Consider the following 22,564-nt stretch of genomic DNA (forward strand, 5'->3'; position numbering starts at 1 on the left):
CTTCATTAAAATAAATAAATAAATAAATCAGAGACAGCTCTCTTTAAAAGTAAATAAATATAAGGTTAAATTTGCAAGGCTTTCTGACACTCATTTATTTTAAATATTATCAGCTGCCAAATTTTGCAGCTGCCACAATATTTACTAACAACTTTTCCACATCACCTACCCAAATTCCATCTGTTGCTCCTAAAGCAGTTGTTAATTTCTAAATTGTGCCTGCCCCAGTTTAATCTCAGCAAACAGGAGGATAAAACCTTTAAAGGGAACAGACCTCACTTGCCAGTTTTCCTGGATCCGTCTTTTGTGTGGAAGGTATCAAAGACCTTACTTTTTAAAAAGAGTAGTAGAACTAATATGTTTCACTCATAGATTTATATTAACATCTTCTGTAAACATACAGAGGAAGGAGAAAATGAAGAAAGGCAGTAGCCAAAGTAAAAGCTCTGTGCTTGGTCACCCTGGCCTATTTAAATGAAGTGGAAACAAAGCTTTCCTCCACAGCCAAATCTTTTGTTTTGAACATTAGTAATCACAACGAAGGACAGCGTACAAGAAGCACCTGGGAATGCTGGGTTCAAGGATCTGTCAATATTCATTATCTTCACAAGGAACTAGTCCTGGTGAGAAAAGAGGCAGGTAGCTCTTTAGCTTAGCAGAGCAATGGAGGACCTTGCAGCAGACTTGATAATTTACCTGTGTATTTGTTCAGGTCTCCCAGAGAAGTGCCAGGAGCAGCTTGCACCGGGATCTACCACTGCCTACACGCTCCAGGGTTATATATGCATGAGGAGCTGCAGAGCTGTAACAAGGCTGCATTTGGCACCTGGGTTCACAGAAGCTTTGATAAAGCAGCCCAGTGCAGACAGAGATGAGTGGGAATCTAGGTATCTGAATTTCTTTCCATCAGAACTCTTTTTCCAGAGAAGTTCAGTGAAAACCAAAGTGTCTTCACCTGCTGACTGGCTCTTGAAGAAGTCATCACTGCTGGAAATACAGAGGTTTTTGTAATTTCCAGCTAATTTTGCTCTCTTTACTTAAAGTTGTGGCTTTTTTCACTGCTCACAGAAGGTGTCTCACCAAAGTAATTAACTGGAGAAATTTGCAGGATTGGAGCTTATTCCCCCACTTAGAGGAGTAATCTTGCATGGTAAGTTTTATTATAAGCAGGTAGAGGTTTGCAAGACTACAAATAACTGTAAATACAATTTTATAACAGGAATTATTTTTCACTAGCCTCATCAGTATTACTGTTAGCTCCTGCATGTGATGAAACTAGCCTTTTATTGCATTACAGTTATTATTAAAGTTATTATTTTTCTGTATCTTAACATGTTGCTAAGAACAAAAAAGAGAAAGACTCAATGTAAAGAATAAAACTCTCAAAGTGAGAAAAACATGGGCAAGATTCCTAGTTAAGATATTCCTGATAAATCCTGATTTACCTGTGGATTTACACAGGTGCAACAGAGAGCAGAAGTACAGCCAGTCATTTATTCAGCCCAGATTCAGTCTTTTTACGGGCAAGAAAGGCAATACACTTACTTTGGGTCGAGTGTCAACAACATATAGGAAATCACTTCCTGGGTTTGCTTTTCGGATGGCCTGGAGCATCTGTTCATCCTCAAGACATCGAGCACTAAAGCCAGATAAAGGCTGGCTGCTCCTACATATGGAGGCCTGCGGGAAAAGAAGAAGAAATAAATTAGTGTACTTATTAAGCAGAAATGATTTAGGATCCAGAAGCATTTAAAAAAGCAGCTTATTAGATGTTCACCATAGGCGTACAGTTGCATGGAAATGGTAAAATGAATTGCATGTTACTAAATAAGTTATTTTTAGAAAGACAAGGGAATATTATCGCAATAATACCCCAATGCCCAGGTCTAATCTTGAATCCAACTTTTAGAGCTATTTTAAATATAGACTTTTCCCTCGTGGAGAATATCTCCTGAAAGGTGGTCTCTAGAGAACGATGCACTGCAATCACAAGAGCACTGATGTAGCATAAGGAATGGATCCCTCTGCACGGTCACTCACTCTTCCGTTATGATACCACAGTTACACCCAACTTACACCAATACACACTTTACTAAACAGCCTTAGACATCGTGAGTCCAGGAAGCAAAAATGCATACTGTGCAGCCAGATCAGTGATGCTGCTGTATTTTTAGCACTGCCTCTGGAGAAAGACCTCACAACATGGGAAGTGGGTCAGGCAGCCTGGCTCCTGGAGCACATTTATTAGCCAGAGCTGTTGAAGAAGGCAAAGGAGTTTCTCCCTAAACTCATTAGGAACAGGCTGCTCAATGAAACTGGGAAAGAAGGAACTGGATGTGGAACAGGGAGGTTTTATTTCCCAGTCACTGCTAGGCAGGGAGCAGCTAGGTTTGTAGGAGGCACAGGGCTAATGCATGCACTTTCTAAGCACTGAACGTAAGCATGAAGAGAATCTGTACTCTGAAGGTCGTGACCCACACAGACTGCCCTACAGATTATTTATTACTGTGAGAGGGAACATGCTTGTTTTCAGCCAAGTCTTTGAACTATCAGGGGTTAGTAAAATGGGTATCTTTAATACATAAATCCTGAATCGTGTGAGAGCCTGTTCAGACACTAAATGTTATTTGCAACCAGATTATTAGTCATTTAATTTTGCCTGCTGATCAGTGAACTTCCCAGTGATTTAATATACGCTAACACCTCTTTTTCATGAAGCAAAAGATACTCATGAATATGTTCACAACCTATTATTTTAATAGAAGGAAGACATTTCGCTCTCAACCATGGTGTACCATACTTGAGGTAGATATGGACATCAAGACTAAGGCTAAAGTTAGGGTTGTGGATTAAGGTTCAGATTGAGGAGTGGAGGGGCTGGAGCTCATTACGTTATAGCACTCTGGGGGCTCAAGGGCTAAGATACGTGCTGCCACCAGAAGGAAAGAGCAGCTTGTCTGTCAAGTTAAGATTGAGGTTAAGATCATTTTTAGCCTCAGCTTATGAAACAGCTGCACTGACAGCAATGCAAAACTAGAAAGATAAATTGACCTAGATACCCATTAGGTGTCAAGCAGGAATCACTATACGCTATCTCCATGAACAGCTTGCCTCCAGCTGACTCAGGCCAAATGCTTATGACGAGCCCATATGTCTGTAACATTTCTTGGGATGTGGGGAGGGCAAGAGATTAGGTCACTTTGTATCGCACAGGCTGAACAAATAGTTCCAGGGTTTGATCTTAGCGTAGCCACAATGATCCTGTGAGACGCAGAGTAGTGTCGCAACATCAGTTGAACTTGGGCGTACCAAATTACTACGGGACAGTAGTGGTTATGAAAGACTGAATGAGTGGCAGCCACCCCCCTGCCAGCAGCAGACCTCTTCCCAGCCTGCTGTTACTCTAGTTGTTCAATGCCTACCTTCACCAATCTTACCCCACTTCTTTTCCTAGCCCTTTGAACCTTACAGGATCCAGGAGGGAACACAGTACTTCAGACGCTGGTGGTCTGAAAGTGAACCTTAGCCTTAATCTGAACACCAGCTGAAATGGGGAAAACATCTAGGTAGAAACTGGGGAATACACCCAAACTGGACAACTATATTGCAATCCAACTGACCCCCAAGACCTGTTCTTTTTCTGAGATTTGAAAGTGTCCAAGTGTTTTGAATCCTAAATGCCTGTATTTGGACTTAGTTGATTATGTAAAGTGATTCATTTTGAAAAATTTAGCCTTCATTAAATATTAAATACAATACACAATTTATACATAGACTGCATTTACTATTTAAAACCTTTATTTCCTCCTGTTTTGCAGTCAAACCCATAGATCTTTACTGAAGCAGAATTCTGCTGAAATAAGGGGGTAAAGAACAAGTCAAAAATAATGTCTCATTCCCTTCTGAAGCTTAAACCTAGGATAAGGACCACAGCAAGGAAAGGATTTCTGTGGAGACTGTAGTTTATCATTCCTGCTTATCAGGAATTTGCCTATGGAAATAGTTCCCATCCTGTGTGGGAGACTCTAAAAATGCACTGTAATCCCACACTAGCTCTGTCCTTGGGAAGTTCTGGCCATCTCCCAGAACTACCAAGGAAGACCTCTTGATGCAGTTGCCAGTCTGGGACTGAAACATAAGGAGCTATTAGACACACAGATCTTCTGTGAGTACCAGGGGGACACCATTCTCCTGGCTGGTAATGACAGGTGAGCTAAACCAGTTCCTAGAGGTCCAGGACACAAATGCAAAAACACTGAGTCTATGGGATCCTTCAGTCCACCCATCTCCTTTACTTCAGCTGCCAAAACCAGGAGTGCCAATTGCCTTGGTGCAAGTTTTTTTCCAAATAGTTAGACAAGTGGGACAGCTCCTTACTCAGCCCTGAGAGCATCTAGCACAAGGATTAGGTGGCACTCTTCTACCAAAGACAAGGACAAGGAAAGCCTCTTCAACAAAGCCACAACACATCATACACACATAACGTGTGCGCTCAGCCAGAATTTGGTAGCTCTTTCAGCCATCCTCACTAGGTCAAGTCGCAGATTTTTTCTTGAGAGGCTACTCCCAATTTTCCAATGGTTTCAAGTATAGTTTTTCTCCTCCTCATCTTGCTCTCAGGCCGTGGCTACCACGTCCTAAATTCTTCTGTTCTCCTCCAGTCATCTCCCCAATTACCTGCTACTGGCCTTCGCTCTTCTGCCACCCATGTTTCAGGCTGCATCTCATCAGTTCTCCCCAGGCCCCTCTGACTTCTTGTACCTTGTCTTGATTGCTTCTCATACAGGGATTGCAATAATTTTTTTTGATGTTAGCTTGATGATGAGTTTAAATAAATGCATTAAATGCCTGTGAGTGATCTAACCATAATTTCAGTATGTGCCTGCTGACAGTAAGTAAAAACCACACTAACCAGACTACACCAGCAATCTTTTAATTGCAATCTTAAACAAACAAACAAACAAACACTGATTGTTCTTGTAGACGTTTACTAGAAGAATTACAAAGTCAAGGACAAAATAAGTAAACACATCAAAGCTACAAATTCACACTTACATTGTTATCCTTGCAGTAGTAGGAAAGAGCTGGGAAACGCCTTCGGCTCCGGAATTTAGAGCTCCCCACTATGATGTGCGCAGTTGCAGATTTTGGTACGTACACTTCTGTAGGATAGGAGTCACAGACCTGCAAAAGGAAACTGCTCGTTTGGTCTACAGAATACAATAAATATTAGCCAGCTCTACTGCAAAAACAAAATAGCAAGGAGCCCTGTTCTCAAGCAATACAGAGGCATAGTACAGCTGCTGTACACATCACCTACATTTCTCAAAACAGTCTTCTAAAATTGGGATGTGTTAATTCTGTCTTGCAGACAACAAAGCCAGAGTAGAAAATTAAAAGGACTGTATTTCCAAGTGTTAATTTATGCCATGTTGAGAACATATATTCAAATCAGAAAAGAACCAGCATTATGCACAGCATGATTGTGTTTACAACTGCTGCTTCCTCCAGAGCAGAAGTTGGAAGTAAGGATGGGAATGGTTGAAGTTCCCAAACATTTCTCTGTTATAATGGGGGCTGTAGAGCCAAATTTTCTGGTAAATCTGGGGAAAATAACAAAAAAACATAAGGACTTGGCGAAAAGGAATTCATCTGTATGAAACAAGGATATTAAAAGGCTAGCAGCCCTGCCAATGTCTTCCTTCTCAAAGGAACACAATGACCAGGCAACAAACAAACAAAAAACTAGAGGTTCTTCTGGAGACAAATAGGAAGAGAAATGGGATCCCTGCTTAACTTTCTTTTCCTGATATCGTGTGCGGCATTCTGGCTGGGGCCAAAAGGATGTTTACTATTTCCCTGTGACTTGCTGAGATGAATAAAGAAGTTAGGATGCCCAACAAGAATTCAGTTTCTGAGACTGCTAGAGACAAGTAATGAAGGGGAACGAAAAGGAAGGGCTTGTGGTTAAAGATGCTGTGGTGAATCGGGCTTTATGCATGATCCCATTTTTCCTATGCTTTATCTTAAGAGAGGTCAAACATTTTTTTCCGCTTGCTTTACCAAAAAGAAAACAAACCCTGACAGCACACTCAGTCTTCTCTGAGAACTTCACAGGCCTTCCTTAACATGGATAAGATCCAGCAACAAAGCCAATGGAGGGCATGGACAAATTTCTTTCAGATCATATTTTGGTTGTTATTTCTCACAATTAATTAACATTCTGGGGACTTCAGTTGTGCAAGACTGAATTAGGCAGGACAGTACATGGCTAGGAAGAGAGATAACCTCTCAGACAACTGTAGAAAACTCTAATAGTCAATCATAGAGGCTTCAAAAGGACTGTGAGAACAGCCAGTGAGGAAAAACTGTTGCTAAATTTGCTGTTACTAGTATTTTTTTCTTAAAATGTCTGTGTAGCAATTTTATGTAACAGTACGTGTCAGGAAAATTCTCATTTAGACACTTAACATTAGGTATGATTTACTTAATTTTAGGTATGATTTACCAGCAGCCAAGCACTAAGGTTTAAAACTTACTCTTGCCAAATTTCTGCTCTTCAGCTTCCAATATATTAAATGAAGACATATCCTTTATCCTGCTATCTATTTTCCTTTCTATGCACTGTGGGCACTACGGTAGCCCACAGTTGGACTGCTGGTCCATGCACTGCATGGACTCCATGACATAAAAATCACAACAACTCACGCCATAGTCTCTGTTAACATCACTGATCTGCCAGTAATCATTCGGAATACCCATCCGGTTATACTCTTCATTGAGGTCCACAAGCTTCCAGCCTTGTTCTCGTTCTTCTTTATCTAATTTTGGATTGAATGAGAAACAATACAGCTCTTCGTATTTCACTGAAACAAACAAACAAACAGAACAGTAAGACATCTACTTTCTGATCCTGAAGTCACTCTTCAAAAACAAAACTTGGCACTGTCTTTTTTTGTAGTTTCTCTTTTAAAAATAGCATAAATTGCTACTCCAAATCCTACAGCCTGGCTTATAACTATTGTCAAGCATACTGTGATATCTTTGTTATTCACATAAGATATAATATATGTGCCTTATTAGCCATTATTATGCTAATTATTATTATTATTAGCCTTATTATGTGCCATTTGAAATATGCTGTTCTAAATAATTAAAATTAAATGAATTAATCTTAATTTAAATTAAGATTAAAATTCTCCCCCAGCACACACACACACACAAAAAAAAAAAAAAAAAATTATATGCTTTTATCTGATGAAAATTGAAGTTAGTGACAGAATCGGTATTAGGCCTGCAAAACAATTTGCAAGTTAGAGGTAGCTTATAGATCCCTTTATTAACATAACATCTGTTTTGTGCAAAATAGCATGTGTTGCATCAATTACTTCATCACGACCATAAACTCATTTTAGCAGCTACGCCACTTGTCACCCTCAGTCAAGTACCATATAGTAAACTTTGCTTGTACTGGAGTTTTATTTATTTATTAGGAATGTCTGTATTATCCGTATTTATACTACAGAGTGTCTTAATTGTGGTAGGTTATGGTAGTCAGACACCATTGGTATTGAATGCTACTTGTAATTGATATGAAAAACTATTCCACATATAGCTTGAAACAAAAGTTCTTAATGCTGAAGATAGTGTTATCTCGTGAGGGCATGTTTTATCCTGTTGATTGAAGTTCCTTAAAACTTTCTGACGAATAGGTTTGTAACTTTGAAATTGAAATATGTAAATTACAAGTTGAATCCTCTCTGCTGTCATAGTTCCCCATGGGTCTTTTATGATATAATTTTAACAAGATCAGTAAATTTTACTACCACACTTTCTTTTCTAATAATATCTGCATATAATAATATACTAAGCAGTCTTAGCATACCACAGTAAGAAACTCATGGATATAAAAATAATAATATCAACAACAACAACAACTACACAATTAATAATGATAAGGCTTCCACTATTTTATTATTTTTCCTATAGGTAGTCTTTATTTTAATTTTCACAGAATCACAGAATGGCCGAGGTTGGAAGGGACCTCTGAAGATCATCCAGTCCAACTCCCCTGCTGAGCAGGATCACCTAGAGCACATTGCACAGGATGGCATCCAGGTGGGTTTTGAATATCTCCAGAGGAGGAGACTGTATAACCTCTCCAGGCAATTATGTCTTTCAGAAGTGTAATTTAAGTTATATTTTGCACTTTTTAATTAATTGGATTGTATGTACACACATGAAAAATAAGAACAAACATAAAGAAAACTTCATGTTAATTCTGTCAGGAAAGTACTGAAAGACAACAAGGTCATGAGAGAAGAGAAAGGAGAAAGAAAATAACGATTTGTGGTCTATTTCTCATCTGCTAACAAAGTTTCATCATTATCCATAAATCCAATCTGAGCACATTTCAATAAAGTGCTTTAAGTAGCAATCTAAGCTCTTGCTTTTACTGTTCAGTTGTCAGAAACATCTGGAAATTCTTCCCAAGTGGACCTGCTTTCAGGCATAGCGGGAAGCCTTTAAAAATCCACCTGTTACAAAATATCCAGCTTATTTATGACTGAAGTCTCACTCCACATTACAACTACTACAACATGATGGTATCTATAGGTGTTGACAAAATTGCTCAAGTATTAATAATCAGTCTTAAAGCTCATTTATCAATTCTTCTCCAGCACTTCCACAATCTTCCACACTTCTTTGGTCATAAATGTCTGCAATCCTGTAATAACTGTTTCAGTCTGCTTGTTTCACAAGATGTCTTAACTAAGCAAAAAAGGATGGATTCAGCTGACGGCATGATATTGAAATGCTATTACCTGCTGGAAAGAATTAAATCAAACACAAATTTCTCCTTCTCAGACAACATGGAAGAGATTAAGTCAGTACACGAGAAGGCTTCACTCAGGTTCGGCTGTGCTGGAATCAAGGTAAAGATCAGGCAGAGAAGGGAAAACAGCACTTAAACAAGTCCATTTTTCTCCTCATGGAGTAAATCGTACTTTATGATGCTGGGTAACTGTGTAACCTAAAGAAGTGAAGCTTCTTGCCCTGACAAAAAGGACAGAGCAGAGTACCATCAGGATACATTTGGGTCAACTTTCGGTTAGAGCCTTCTAAATTTTAAGTAAGCAAGATTTTATCTGCCTAACTTGAAGATTGGATACTTTGCTGGAGAAAGAAAGCCACTGTGCAGCTGAACTCTGCCAAAAGCAAATTCTGCTGTGCTATTACTGCGCTTTCTTTGTTCAAATGTCTTTGCCCACTGTGGTCTGGCACTGAGCATGTGTCCATGCTCCTCAGCCACTCTTCTCTTGGGCAGTCTGTATGTCCGTACCAAAGTGTCCATCCTGGTGCACAGCAATAGGCACACATTCTCCTGGCTCCAAGGAGATAGTGTTACAGAACTGCTTTCCTTCCAGCACGCATGATCACATACTTGTGGTGAAGGCCCGTGGAATTAATCCAGATCTACATCAGCAGAAGCACAGGCTAAATGTTTGTCTCATTGTTTCAGAATTTCTCCAGTTGCTTTCATCTTGCATCACCTAGCATATCAAGTTACATCTGCTGCACTTGCATATTACTACTACTACTACTACCCTAATTATAGAAGGCACTTTACAAAGATCAGTTACTGTGCTGGCTGACTGTGCAATTTTTCCTCTCTACACACTAGATAAAACTGGTGTTGTCCTAGCAAGATATAAATTAAAGCCCACGCTGTCACTTTTGTACAGACTGTGGCAAACATTTCTTTGCTTACTGTTAAAATAATACTACAAGACAGAGGTGGATGTTGTCTTTATGCAGTTATCATTTTAAACAAACAATCCGGAGGCCTTGTGAGTTGGCTCCTGACATGGGGATCAGATGCTTTACTCCACTGCAACATTTGGATTTTCACTGTAAAAAGGAAAGGCTTCAAAAGGACCTTGTTTGGGTTTAATAAATTCAAAAATGGCACATTCATCTTTCATCATTAAAATCTAGACAATAATAAGCCAAAACACAAGCACTCCAGTGGCATAAATTAACTACTTGCTGCAGCACATTTCTTTGATTTTAAAAAAATTATGCACAGCACATCATCAGAATGCACAGAAAAATCAGATCTTGATGTGGTCACTAGATTTATCATAACTTTTTCATCAACACAGGAATGTGAAAGTTCCCTGAATTTAGAGAGTTGTCAGTGTTTTCCTAAATTCACATTTACACAAGGCATCCAGTAAGCAACAGTGACATGTAAGATAGCATTTTAATATATTTTATGGTCAGCAATCCCCTAGAGTATAATTTTAAGTTCATGTCAAACTTTTTGGAATGAACTACTTGTTATAACGTGTTCTTCATTACTCTAAAAGTGATTACTTCAATAGCTTGTGTGCTCAGAGACCTTTTTTTCATTGTAATGCATCCCCAATGAAGTCTTTTCTCTTAAACTGCAAAGGAGAAAGATGCACAGCTACACTTCTCCCATTACATTCTCTCTCTTCAGGAGAGTGATTGACTTTAGTGCCGGGTTCCCTCCCCATACCTGGCCGTGCCAGACGTATTAGGGAGATGTAAACATCGTGGCAATCTCGTTCCTGAGGGATGATCAGCTGGATGACCTGGAAGTTCTTGCAGCGGATCAGCAGTGGGCAACCTGTGGCAGTTGTGGCCTGCTTCTCAATGGAGGAAATTTGGCTGTGGAGAACCTGTGAGGGAATTGAAAATTGTTATGCCACATGATGTAAATCTTCAGGAAGAAAAATTGTTTCTTATAATGATCTGCCAGGACAGACACAACAGTTTCCACTAGTGTTTCAGAAAATCACCCCACACCTCCTCTTGTAGTTTTGTTCCTACCTCCAGCATCAGGCTCAGGCAGTGCCAGATACATACCCTACAGACAAAGGCTTATAGGGTCTTTCAGTTGGTCAGACATTAGCCTGGTCATGCTATCCAAAGCTTTCTGGTTTTGTTTGTTTTGTAGTATAAGCTACTGATTGCCAGAAAAAGAGCTCTTATAGTTATCTGTGCAATGAAAAGATGAACCAGCATCAGTTGTATAAAACTCTTCCAGAGTCTCTAGGCTAAAAAATTGGGCATCCTAACTAACAAAATGGAAGTACAGGCAGTCAGGTAGACAGGCAAGAGCTGACTGCGCCTGGGTAGTAACTCACATTCAAAACAGATGTACTTTACAAAGGTGGTTCCTCTGTGAAATATATCCAGTACTTGTACAGTGAAGGCCCTTGCATTCCTCTGGATTACAATATCCAGAAGCCACTGAAAGTGCTCAAGAATTATCAAGCTGTAAAGGCCTTCAATCGGAATTTCACATGCTCTGAAGTTATAAAAGCAGCCATATAACCTGATTTATCACATTTAATCTACTTTGCAATATATTTTCAAACTACCATCAATGAATTGCCATGCACTTACAGCTAACTGAAAAATAAAAATTCATACCCAGGTTTCTTTGCGAGTATCGGAAGCATTCTCCACAAATATGACATGGGTAGCTGTTAAATACAAGGTTCCCAGTGCAGCTTTTCTTGAGGATACACGATCAAGTAACCGAACATTTTCCACCTAAACAAAGAAATGACAGAGAAAAAGAAAATGAAAAAACGAAACCAAAAACCTAGGCTATGGCATAGCCTTTCACAGTGAGATCTCAAAATTCACATTTTGTCCATTATGAACACAGGTTTTTCATTCTAAGATTAGATATTTACCACCTACACAGCACATATATATGTGAGGCTGATCTACCTGCACAAGCAATAGAACACAGGATAGCTTCATAGCACAATTTAGGTTGGAAGAGACCCCAGGAGGTCTCCAGCCCGACCTCCTGCTCCAAGCACAGCCAGCTCTGAGGTTAGATCAGGTTACCCAGGGTTTCTCCCAGTCAGATCTTGAAAATCTCCAAGGATGGAGCCTATCCAACTGTTCTGGGCAACCTGCTCCATTGCTAAACTGTCCTCACAGTGAAAATGACAGAAAAACATGCTGCAGGACAGAGTAGTATCAAAAGAACCACTGAATCCCTTAGTGATAAGCGTAGTCGTTACTTTTTAGGTTTAGGTATTGGGTTTGTGCCTATAGGCTTTTCTGAGGAAATTATTTTTACACTGATTCTCAAAAATGGAAAAGCTAAAGCTAATACAAATACATACCCTTCCCTTGAGCCCACTCTGTGGCCCCCACTGATCTCAGCTGGAGGGTTGCACACATCAGTGCACAAATGCGGACCCCAAATTTCTACTGCACTATACATACGCTGTATAGAAGATTAAGGAATAAACTGAAATTCTGGGAAAGTACAATAAGGGAAGCAAATTGAAACTGAGAGCCATAAGTAGATTTTTGTTTGTGTGGTTATAGGAGCAATCTATTCAATGTCCCCACTCCCAGAAAATTCCAGTGAATGTCCAAGTCATAAACCAAGTGGTGGTTTATAAGGAAATACAGAATGGTCAAAAAAATAAATCAAACACAGGAATATCTCAAAATTAACAGTCAAGCCTGAACCAAATAATGTTGGAAAGCTGCCTCACTATTGAAAAAATAAAAATAAACAAACTGTCTCACACATAATATGGAAAAGCATAGCTAAGACCATCTGAACCAGAAATGCTGTGTGTGAGAGCATGAAAAGATGTTTTTCCCATAAGATCTTTCCAGAGCCATATGAAATGACTATCAGAAAAGTATTTATATATGAGAAAATATGATTATATTATGTAGTCTAACTCCAGATCTAACTTAATGTTCATTTTTTTCCCCTCTTGTGGTACCTCTGTATCCAAACATCTGTTAGTAAAGAAATCCAAAGACAATTTCTCCCTTGAGCTCTTTCTTTTTATCTCACCTTACCAAAACCCTGTGATAGCAAGGCAGGGCCTGACATTCCTCAAGCCATTCCAGAATTATCAGCGATACAAAGAAAGCTAAATTAAAAATAAATATATATATAATTAAAAAAAAAAAAAAAAAGAATAAGCAGGAGGTGATAGTGCTAGAGTGTCTTTCTTCAACAAGTTCCACTCAGGCTTGCAGACAAGTCTCTGGTAATAGTTCAAAAAATGCCTAAGCTATGCTGCTATTAGTGGACGTATCTGGAAATTTTTGCCTTCAGTCACCTTCCAACTGGAATCAAAGACTTAACACCCACTGTGGGAGGACATAATCAATTTTTACAATGAAATAAAACTAATTTTGCACCATCTCATGAAACCAGAGCTGGTTTCAAAAATAAATAATGAAGCTCTGCAAAGTCATTCTGATTTCCAATAGCATAGAGATCCCAGATTACATTGACAGAAGCTTCCTACAATACTCTCAGAGACGGGATGTAGTGTTTCTTGACATGTATCATCTCAGTCTTTACGGACCTCCACTGAAATCACACAACAAGCAGAATGATGCCAGCACCCAGAACTGGATGTTTGCAGTGTGTAATCTAAACACATTGCACTAATTTAAGAATAGGAACAGAGAGGTCCTTAAAACCAAAACAAGCCAGTTTGGTAGCAAAATGCTTAAAAATCAAACAATTAGCAAAAAAGCAAAAACCAAGTCTTCTCCCTCAAGGCCAGTTATAATCTGCTTTAAATAAAAATAAAACAGCTAGAAAGCATGAATAAAATCTTTTCCCAGGACCATCTACTTCAGAGGTCACACATTGGGGTGAGGAGGAATGAAAGAAACACAGTGTTAACCCAAAACATTCACTAATAAGCCAAAGAGGAGATATAAAAGAGCCCAGATGGTACAAAACAAAGATTTAAGCAGTGCTCCAAACCTAAAAAGAACCCACGAATAACAACAAAAATGAGGTTCATCTAGACAAAACAGGAGTACCTACAGTGTAGTCTGGCCATGGAGGGCTCTGCTCTACAGGTTCTGGTCTTGTTCAAGGAAGTTGTCATCCACAAATACCACCCTACACACCGAGGTACTTCAGGATATGAAACACAAGCAATGCAGACTCAAACAGCAGGGCAGAGGCTGAAGGCTGAATTTTCAGGCCTCCTAATCATACCTTCATCCTACTCTTCAGTCAGAGACCCTCAACTGAATAGCAACCAGGACTCACTATAATTATTTTTTGAATACAAAGCTACAAATAGAATAAAGAGTAGGCATGAATAAAGAGAAATAGCTGCAATAGGAACTACACAGTAAGTCATATTTCATTAAAAAAAAATTACAACTTCATGGTTCATCCAGCCCTGCAGTTTATCTCTTAGAGTGGAAGAGTATGAGGCAAGCATGGACTGATGCTCCCTCAGGATGTTACTCCAACTTCTAGAAGCCAGCAGCTCTGGGGGTTTCTAAGCTGAGGTCATTGTTTCTAATAGCTCTAATTAGATTTACGTTCCATGAATTTTGTCATGTAACATTTTGAATCCCTGTAAACTAATGACACCGGCAGCGCCCTGTGAGAGTGAACTTCACATTCTGCTATGCATTGTACAAACAAATATCCTTTCCTCTTGCTTGTTTTGACACTGCCACCAATGGCAGGTGCACTCTGGTGATTGAGTTCTTAAACAGTGAATGTTGTTCCTCGTTTACTTTGTCATACACACTGTTACAGATCCTTCCCTCCATTGTCTCATTCCCAGAAGAGCCCAACTTTATGTACTTGCTACCTGTATGGAAGCTATTCCTGACAAGCTCTTCCATACTTCTGATTTTGTGACAAAAATTCAATTTCTTAAGAGGCCAAAAGTGCAAACATAATTCAGGATATGAATGTATGGCAGATTTGTGGAGTGAAATAGTATGTTTGCTCTTTTGTTCTCTATTGATTTTTTTTTTTTTTTTTTTAAGTTTTCAAACATTGCTTGCTTTTTTTTTTTTGCTCCTTGATTAACACTATTTTTTTTTTTTAGAACTAGGTATTATAACTCCAAGTCAACCCTGCATACATAAGCTAAGACTCCCCCCACCCATTTGTATTATCCTACATTTATCAATGATTAATGTTGTCTATCAGTATCATGAGACATTGCTACAAGCCTCTATGGCAATCTTTCATTTCTCCTACACTAGGTAATTAAAGTACTGTCAGTGAAGGTTGCTGCCTCTGGCATCTCCCCCTATATACTTCAAAACAGCTGTCAGCTGAACATCAGAGGCTTTCATATATCACTTGAATCTCTAGAGAGCAATTGCCTCCATTGCAAAAACTGAGTTAATTGTTTGTTTCTGTTGTGGCTTAGCCCCAGCAGGCAGCTCAGCACCACACAGCCACTCACTGTCCCCAGGTGGGAAGAGGGAGAGAATAAGAACAGTGAAAGTGCAAGAACTCATGGGTTGAGATACAGTTCACCAGGGAAAGCAAAAACTGCACACAGGCAAAGCAAGACAGGGAATTCATTTGCTACTTCCCATCAGCACACATTTCCAGGACAGCAGGGCTGATCGCGTGTAGTCGTTTCTTGGGAAGACCAATGCCATCACTCCAAACATCCCTCTTTCATCCTCCTTTACCCCCGTTTTATTGCTAAGCATGATGCCACATGTTGTGGGACATCCCTTGTGCCAGCCTGGGCCAGATGTCCTGGCTGTGTCCCCTCCCAGCTCCTGGTGCACCCCCTGCTTGAGGAGCTGGGAAGGCCTTGGCTTTGTGCAAGCACTCTGCAACAACTAAAACAGTGGTGTGTTACCAACATTATTCTCATCCTAAATCCAAAGCACAGCATTGTGTGAGCCTCTATGAGGATATTAACTCTGGCCCAGCCAAACTTATGCCAGTGTCTTATTTTTTAGTTATTACTGAGAGGACCTTAGTCCGTGGTGATGAAGTTTATTTAAGAGCCTCTGATAAAGATATGGAAGATCACCTGGGTTCTAACAGATGGATTCACCGTAGTTCATATGTTCGATTACTTTTCCAAAGAAATTTAAAGAATTATAAGTTCCTCTATGAAAGCTATGCTGATTCTTCCCCCTTTTTAATGACACCCATAAATCTAAAGATTTAGAAGGGAGGAGCAAGGGGTGTAGCAGCTCCTATCAGTTTTCTCAGATTAAGTATCATTCATCACTTCAATTTTATTTATTTATTTATTGGACTAGAACACCTTTAAGCAACTCACCGTAGTTACTGGCTTGACGGTTTTGTACTTTCTTTTAATAGTTTTGTGTGGATACCATCTGGCCATAGTATTTTTTTTTTTTTTTTTTTTTTTTTTTTTACCATTCACTGTTGTCAGTTTCTCATGAAATCTCTTCTAATAACACTTCTATTGGTAACAAATATTCTGGCACATTCTTGACAGAGAGGTAGCCCTAAATACTTTTGCCACCTCGATCATTTATTAGCCCTATATATTTCTGTCTAGATTTTGTCTACTTAAAGACAGCTAAAAAAAAGGTTTTGCTACTATTTTTTTTTTCTAAGTTGTTCTTCAAAATCTCTTTTGGCCTGCTTTATTTTGTTTATATATCTGGCTTGTTTATGTTCTATTTTCCTCATTTAAGTACAACTTCAACTTGAAAGAAGCCCTTTTACTTTTATTAAAAGAAGTCCTTTTAATAAAAGACATCCTCTTACTCCTTTACCCTGCTGTTTAGCTATTCAAATCTTTTGTTGGTCTTTTAAAGCCCTTTTTCTGGAAGTTGGCTTGCAGTAAGCTCCCGTATTTAAACAATCTTCATGACTCCCGTAAACATTTTAATTTTTGGCTCTCTTTCTTTTTAAACAGTTTTCATATTTTTATGTAGTTTCCTCTTTGAAGTTAAACATTACCATGGGAGATTTTTCTTTTCTTTTCTTTTTTCCTTTTGCTATTTCAAGAATACTCATCTAAGTATTTTCATTGCTGTCACACAGAGGTTCCAGTTTTATCTTGAACCAGGTCTTTGTGTCAGGTCCTAGAATTACGTTCAATTTTTTTCAAAATAAGCAAACATCCTCTGTATAAACAATCATTTAAAACACCTAAACTTTTACTCAGAATCGCATCCCTAGCACACCCCTATACCAATTTTGTAATGTCTCCCTTCGTTATTGCATTTTCTGCCTTCATGCCCTGTTTGATTTCAGTTAGGCTGTCAACAGGTGATGTGACAGCGAAGTTCCCCATTTTTCCTGTGTAGTTTGCCTGTCACATTGATTATTGTTCTTTCACCAAATTTCTAACATGCATATCATAGCAACATTCTCATTTACAACCAGTAACTTTAGTTTCCACAACTTTCTTCAGACTTAATATTTGTACAGAAACACAGACATTTGGTCCAATTGTCTATGCTTTTTTTTTGCCATGGTTAAGTGGAACTCTTGGTGACTTCTGTTGATTTGAGAATATAGAATTTTTTATACCATCCAAAATTTTATGACACATCATAGCATCCAAAGTACCAGACATTTTCTGCATTCTAACAAGAACTTCTCAGTTTTTCTTCAGCATGGACAAGTACAACTCCAAATTAGCTCTCTTACCAGGCTTGACAAGGAAAAAGTGCTGTTTGTTAGACAGTGCAGTTGAATTTTTATCTAGCACTTATTCCTGCTGACCTCAATGAGTATAGTAATTCAGTTAAAACTAATGAGAGCCTCAAAATTTGACTTGATTAAAATTAGCATGATTTGTTGATTAATCTTGGCTAACTCTCATGCCACATATGCTAGTCTGTGATGATAGTAATAGAAAAAATAAAGCAGGTTTACTAATAACTTGCCTCATGAATGACTTCATCATATCTAACATTCTTTTCAATGGGGAAGTAATCTGATCTCTTTCTAGATTCAAAACCACAGTTCTGATTCACTGCAAGCAAGTGGCACTGAGTGCCTTCAGGAGCAGTAAGGGTTTCTAAGCCCTCAGGAGCTTGTTCTAAAAATCTCTGCATAACCCCCAGCTGGCATACATAGCTTTCATCTAAACTTCATCTGTGTTTCTCTGCTTAGTTTCCAGTTACTCAAATGTTCTGGAAAAGATGTATATTTCACCCATGGACAAATAAATAAATAAATAAATAAATAACAAAGCAATCTTCAATCTTAGATTTCATTCTGCTCATCAAAGGATTCAGAGAATGAGTCTTCTGTCTTCTTTTCCACCCTTCTAATCAGCAAAAGAAAGCCAAGTCAAATAGTGTCTTTAAATGGTCTAAAAGGAACAGGAATATATTCATCTCCTCAAGAGGGAAACACACATTGCAATATTGCCTTGAAAAAATTTAGTTTTTCTATCCAAAAAAAAGTACAAGCATGAGGAGAAATTGGTATTAAGAACAGTTAAAGAAAAAAATTGAGTTTAATATTAGAAAAAGTCACTGTAGTAACTATTCTACTTCTCCCAAATGCACCCTAATTTTTAATCAAAGCTGATGCAGATGTTGTTGCAGAACATGAGAATTCATGTATGTACACATCACGAAAAGGCATACTCACCACACACATGGGCTTTGCCTAAAATGAAAACCTGGTGAGAGAGACCAGGTCAGAGTATGACAGGTAAAGAACAAAAAAGAGCAAGTAAAGCTGAGAGCTTGGAGAGCTTGAGGAGCAAAAATGCAAGCACTAACCAAGCCAGCCTGAAGAGTGGCACCTAAAGAAAACCTTTAATGATTTATTTGAAGCTGTTGCCCCCATCATTTATTTTTGCTTGATGACTGTGGTTGTCTAGGCTTAAGGGAAAGACTGCCAAGAGATTTATTTCAATGATTACAACCCCTTACATGGGGATAAATAATGCTGGCCAAAACCCCTATTTTCAATGCAACACAGATGACAGAAAAAGGAGGCAAAAATAGAAGTTACAGGGAACACAAATTAAGAACAGATGGAAGGCACTTTTTACTCAGAGCATAAACATGATAAATTGCTTATGAACAAGGTTGCCAGAAGGTCATTCAAGAAAAAGATGTCATATTAGGGAAAAGCACAGGTCAAATCTTTATTCAGGCACAACTCCCACTAGTTTCAATGGGACTCCCACCTAAGGAAGAACAGCAAAGATATGACCCTGAAAGTGTTCAGAAAAGCTGCTGTGACAAAATGTTACTCCTAAAAATATCCATGTACCCTAATTTGTTTTCATCGCTAGCATAGATTACTTCTTGAATAAGCTCTGACTGCATGGCCTATTTTTAAAAGATTCTTGAACATGGTACCTTCATTCTCGCTTCTTTAATTTATTTAGGCATCTCCAAACACATGGCAACATCAAAAAATGCAGAAGTTACTGCTAGTTTTTCATGCTGTTTATAGCTCCACGTTTTAACTTTCAAATAAATACGGGATCAGTTTTTATGGTGGACGTAGGCTTGAGTCAGGAAAGGAGAGAGAAGTAAGATGACAAGCAAAACCATCTCATGGAGTTCTGTTTTCACTACACAGGTTTTCTCTCGGTGTGTTTCCTTCCCATATATGAGCTAAACCTGTAATTGCCACTTAACACACTGCAATTTAACTGCACATCTGAAAGATGTGCAGGCAGAAAACCCATCTGGTAGCTAAGAACAAAAGAGCTCTGCTACTGCCCATCACCAACGAGGAACTGTTATTAATTATTCTAATTCCTTCCCACAAAAATGGAAGAAAGGCGTGAACACCCTCACAGCTAGGAGGAAGCTGCTAATTAAAGGAAACTCTTAGCTCAGGACATGTCCTCATGAGTTTCTCCATTTTTCAGTTAAATAAAAGTTATTGCTTTGCAGCAAAAGCCTAAGTGATAGAAGTTGATCGAGTACCTTGAGATTTGAGTATACAAAGCAGGGAAGTCATTTTTGGTGGTTCTTTAAAGGTACAGAAAGTGCAATGGTTTCAGTCACTGATTCACTGTATATGACTGAGCTTCTAAGGTTTTGTGTGATGTCCATGACCAAAAGAAGCTGGCCTTCATTGTGGGTTTGTTTTGGACTGGAAAGTGAGGAAAGCAAGAATCATTGCAGAAAAAGCTAGAGGAAACAGAGAAGTCTGAAATCTCACAGTGTGCGTCAGGGCAGGCACACAAGAACACCAGAACACAGTGGTAAATGCACAGGATCTGCAAAAAGGATCACACTTTCCAGAAGGGTCTTGCAGGCTCTGTCTATGCCAGCTCAACAGCCGCTATTTCACAACCATCAGCACTGCTGAAAAGCTTGCTCCAAAGCCAAGAGATGGGGCTGGCTTAGGTCAGCAGCACACACATAGTCCTAGAAAGGAATTAGTCCATCCATGCCTTCATCTTCCCTCCGGCTTCTAGACCCAGGTTTGCTGCCACTTTGCCTACTTCTCTTGCAATGTTACACATGCAAGTAGAAGCAAGAAGAAACTGAATCTTGGGAATCAGTGACAGGGCTCCAACTGACTTCAGCACTGCAGGCATGCAAAAGCTAAGGGAAGAGCTTGTACAAGCCAAAAGCCTGAGCCTAATGAGAAAAAAGGAGCACAGCTGGTATGGTTTGAGGCCAAGTGGAATATTTGAGCTTTCTTCACCCTGGTTGACCCCAGCTATCCATGTGTTTAGCATAATGCTCAAGAGTGAAAAAATATAACGTGCAAAAGACCAAACGCTGTTAAATATTTTTTTCCACACAGAGAAAGTATAATGCTGTACTCATTAAACAAAATATACAATAAAGTATCTTTCTGCATAGTTTTGGAACAAGAAAAAAGGAAAACAGAGTTGTCATTTTAATGCCATTTAATGTGGTTTCTATTCTATTTTCAATAAGAATCACAAAAACTGTAGTTGATCCATGTAACTTTTTTACATTTTCATCTTTGAAGAGGTTTCTTAAGTACAGTAAAATAATGCACAATCAATCTGTACCACAGAGTCAGAAGGCTACGTATGTCAAAAAAAATCAACCCAAACCAAAAATACCAACATAATAAAATTTAAATAAAAACACCTTAAGTTCAACACTATAAAAAGCTTCCTCGGGGCAAACCTGCCAGGACGGGGGGAAAACATTCAAGAAAAATCTAAACAAACTTAACTTCTTTCCTTTAATGAATTAAGTTGAAATACTGGAAAAGAGATGGAAAAAAAAAAGTTATAAGGAATGACTAGTATGTGAGCAAGACAGTGAAAATATTACCTAACAATTTGTTTGATTAAAAAAACCCTCTATTGTCTGCTATGATCTACAAGTGGGAAGTCAGTACCTTGTTAGCATACACAACTGAGTAGCAGTTGTATAATGGATGCAGTGAACTGTAACCTATTACAGGCACATACAGCATTGCAATATGGTGTCAACATCACAGCTCAAAGTTTTTTCCATAATGTTTTCTCTTTCAGTCCACATTCAATCCCATTTATCTAGAAAAGGAGAAAGGAGCAACTGAGGAATTTCACAGGTCAGTGCATTTTACTACATTTTCCAAAATTATTTAGACTTAGCTCTGAAAAACAAAAACAAAACAAAACAAAAACTTCCTGTGCACAGCAATAATCTATAGTAAGGAGAAACAATTGTGCATGGAGCTAAGGTGCAGTGAACAAAATCATGTATGTATACATGTATATATAAATTCCTCCATTCGATACAAGTTGCTCCATTGTGTATTCAAAACTATGCACTGTTCAGCAGTCTATTTCAGAGCAGCAGCACCAATCCCTTTGAGCTGCACAGGCCAACAAAGACTTGCATTAAAGGTGAATCTGCAGGAGTCCCTTTTCTCATGGTATGGATCTGGCTTTCTCAGCAGGAAATGGCAGTGTACGCTTTCTGTGCCAAATAGATCATTGCTCTAGCTAGCAGACACGGACAGATCAAATACCCCCCACTTGAGTCCACCAGCTGCAGGCTTAGAGATTCCAGCCTTGACCACTCCAAAGCCAAACTTCCCAAATCCTTCACTCCAACCTCAGTCTCCTACTACACAAAAATACAAATCAAAGAATATCCTGCAGGCACATTCTAATGACTTTCAGTACCATCTTCAGTGCAACAAGTTTTAGAATTGCTGGATTAGACACAGATACCAAGACAGAAAATTAAAGCATGTGGTTAACCATGTTTTTAGAGCTTGTTTTGTGACTTTATTCAGCTGCCTCTTTATTGAGGGTCACATTATTGAAAATATGAAAATCTGGCATAAAAACCCAAAGGGGACCTGCCAATTCCAGGATTAGGAAAATATTTATATTACTATGGACTTAACAAAGCAACCTAAATTTTTTTTAAAAAGAAGAAAACTAGAAATATAAGAATATAAACTACCTTTCCAGTTAATATAGTGACACAGTATATGAGTCTCACACAGAAGAAAGTGCCTTGCTACTCAAGCAATATGAGAAAAAGCAAGACACTTGATTTTTCTTTAAACAACACTGCAACCAAAACAGAAATAAATTGCATATTGGGAACAGGCACGTGTTTGAAAATCAAGTTTCAAAGGTGAAAAAGCATCCAGAATCAAAGGGCTCTAATGCCAAAGGTAATGTAAAATAAAGAACACCAAGTGAAAAAAGAACCAAAACCAAAAAAACAAAAGTGCTGGTTTCTGAGACCTTTAAAGCCAGAGGAACACCTTCATTACCTTAAAAAACCTTTGGATCACTGGCTTCATCAGTGTTCTCGCTTCAGCTTATAAATTTGGCAG

At 38.7% G+C, this 22,564-nt stretch overlaps 1 protein-coding gene and 1 long non-coding RNA gene across 4 annotated transcripts in view; one reads left to right on the top strand and one right to left on the bottom strand.

Moving 5' to 3' along the window:
* Positions 1–22,564, bottom strand: part of MTMR7 (myotubularin related protein 7) — a 48,931-nt gene that overhangs the window by 20,665 nt on the left and 5,702 nt on the right. For all 3 annotated transcript variants that reach the window (XM_082760291.1, XM_082760290.1, XM_082760292.1), the window contains exons 2-6: positions 11,467–11,589; positions 10,547–10,709; positions 6,709–6,866; positions 5,056–5,184; positions 1,546–1,680 (exon numbers count right to left, since the gene is read on the bottom strand). In XM_082760291.1, coding sequence (XP_082616417.1) covers positions 1,546–1,680; positions 5,056–5,184; positions 6,709–6,866; positions 10,547–10,709; positions 11,467–11,589 — 708 coding nt within the window. The remainder of the gene's footprint in view (positions 1–1,545; positions 1,681–5,055; positions 5,185–6,708; positions 6,867–10,546; positions 10,710–11,466; positions 11,590–22,564) is intronic.
* LOC309878108 overlaps positions 1–22,564 on the top strand; it is a 29,298-nt gene that overhangs the window by 4,402 nt on the left and 2,332 nt on the right. The window contains exons 2-3 of the long non-coding RNA XR_014317483.1: positions 8,015–8,118; positions 21,258–21,316. This is a non-coding gene — a long non-coding RNA (uncharacterized lncRNA). The remainder of the gene's footprint in view (positions 1–8,014; positions 8,119–21,257; positions 21,317–22,564) is intronic.

Source organism: Aythya marila (assembly GCF_965140915.1).
Source record: "Aythya marila genome assembly, chromosome: 4".
Lineage (NCBI taxonomy): Eukaryota > Metazoa > Chordata > Aves > Anseriformes > Anatidae > Aythya > Aythya marila.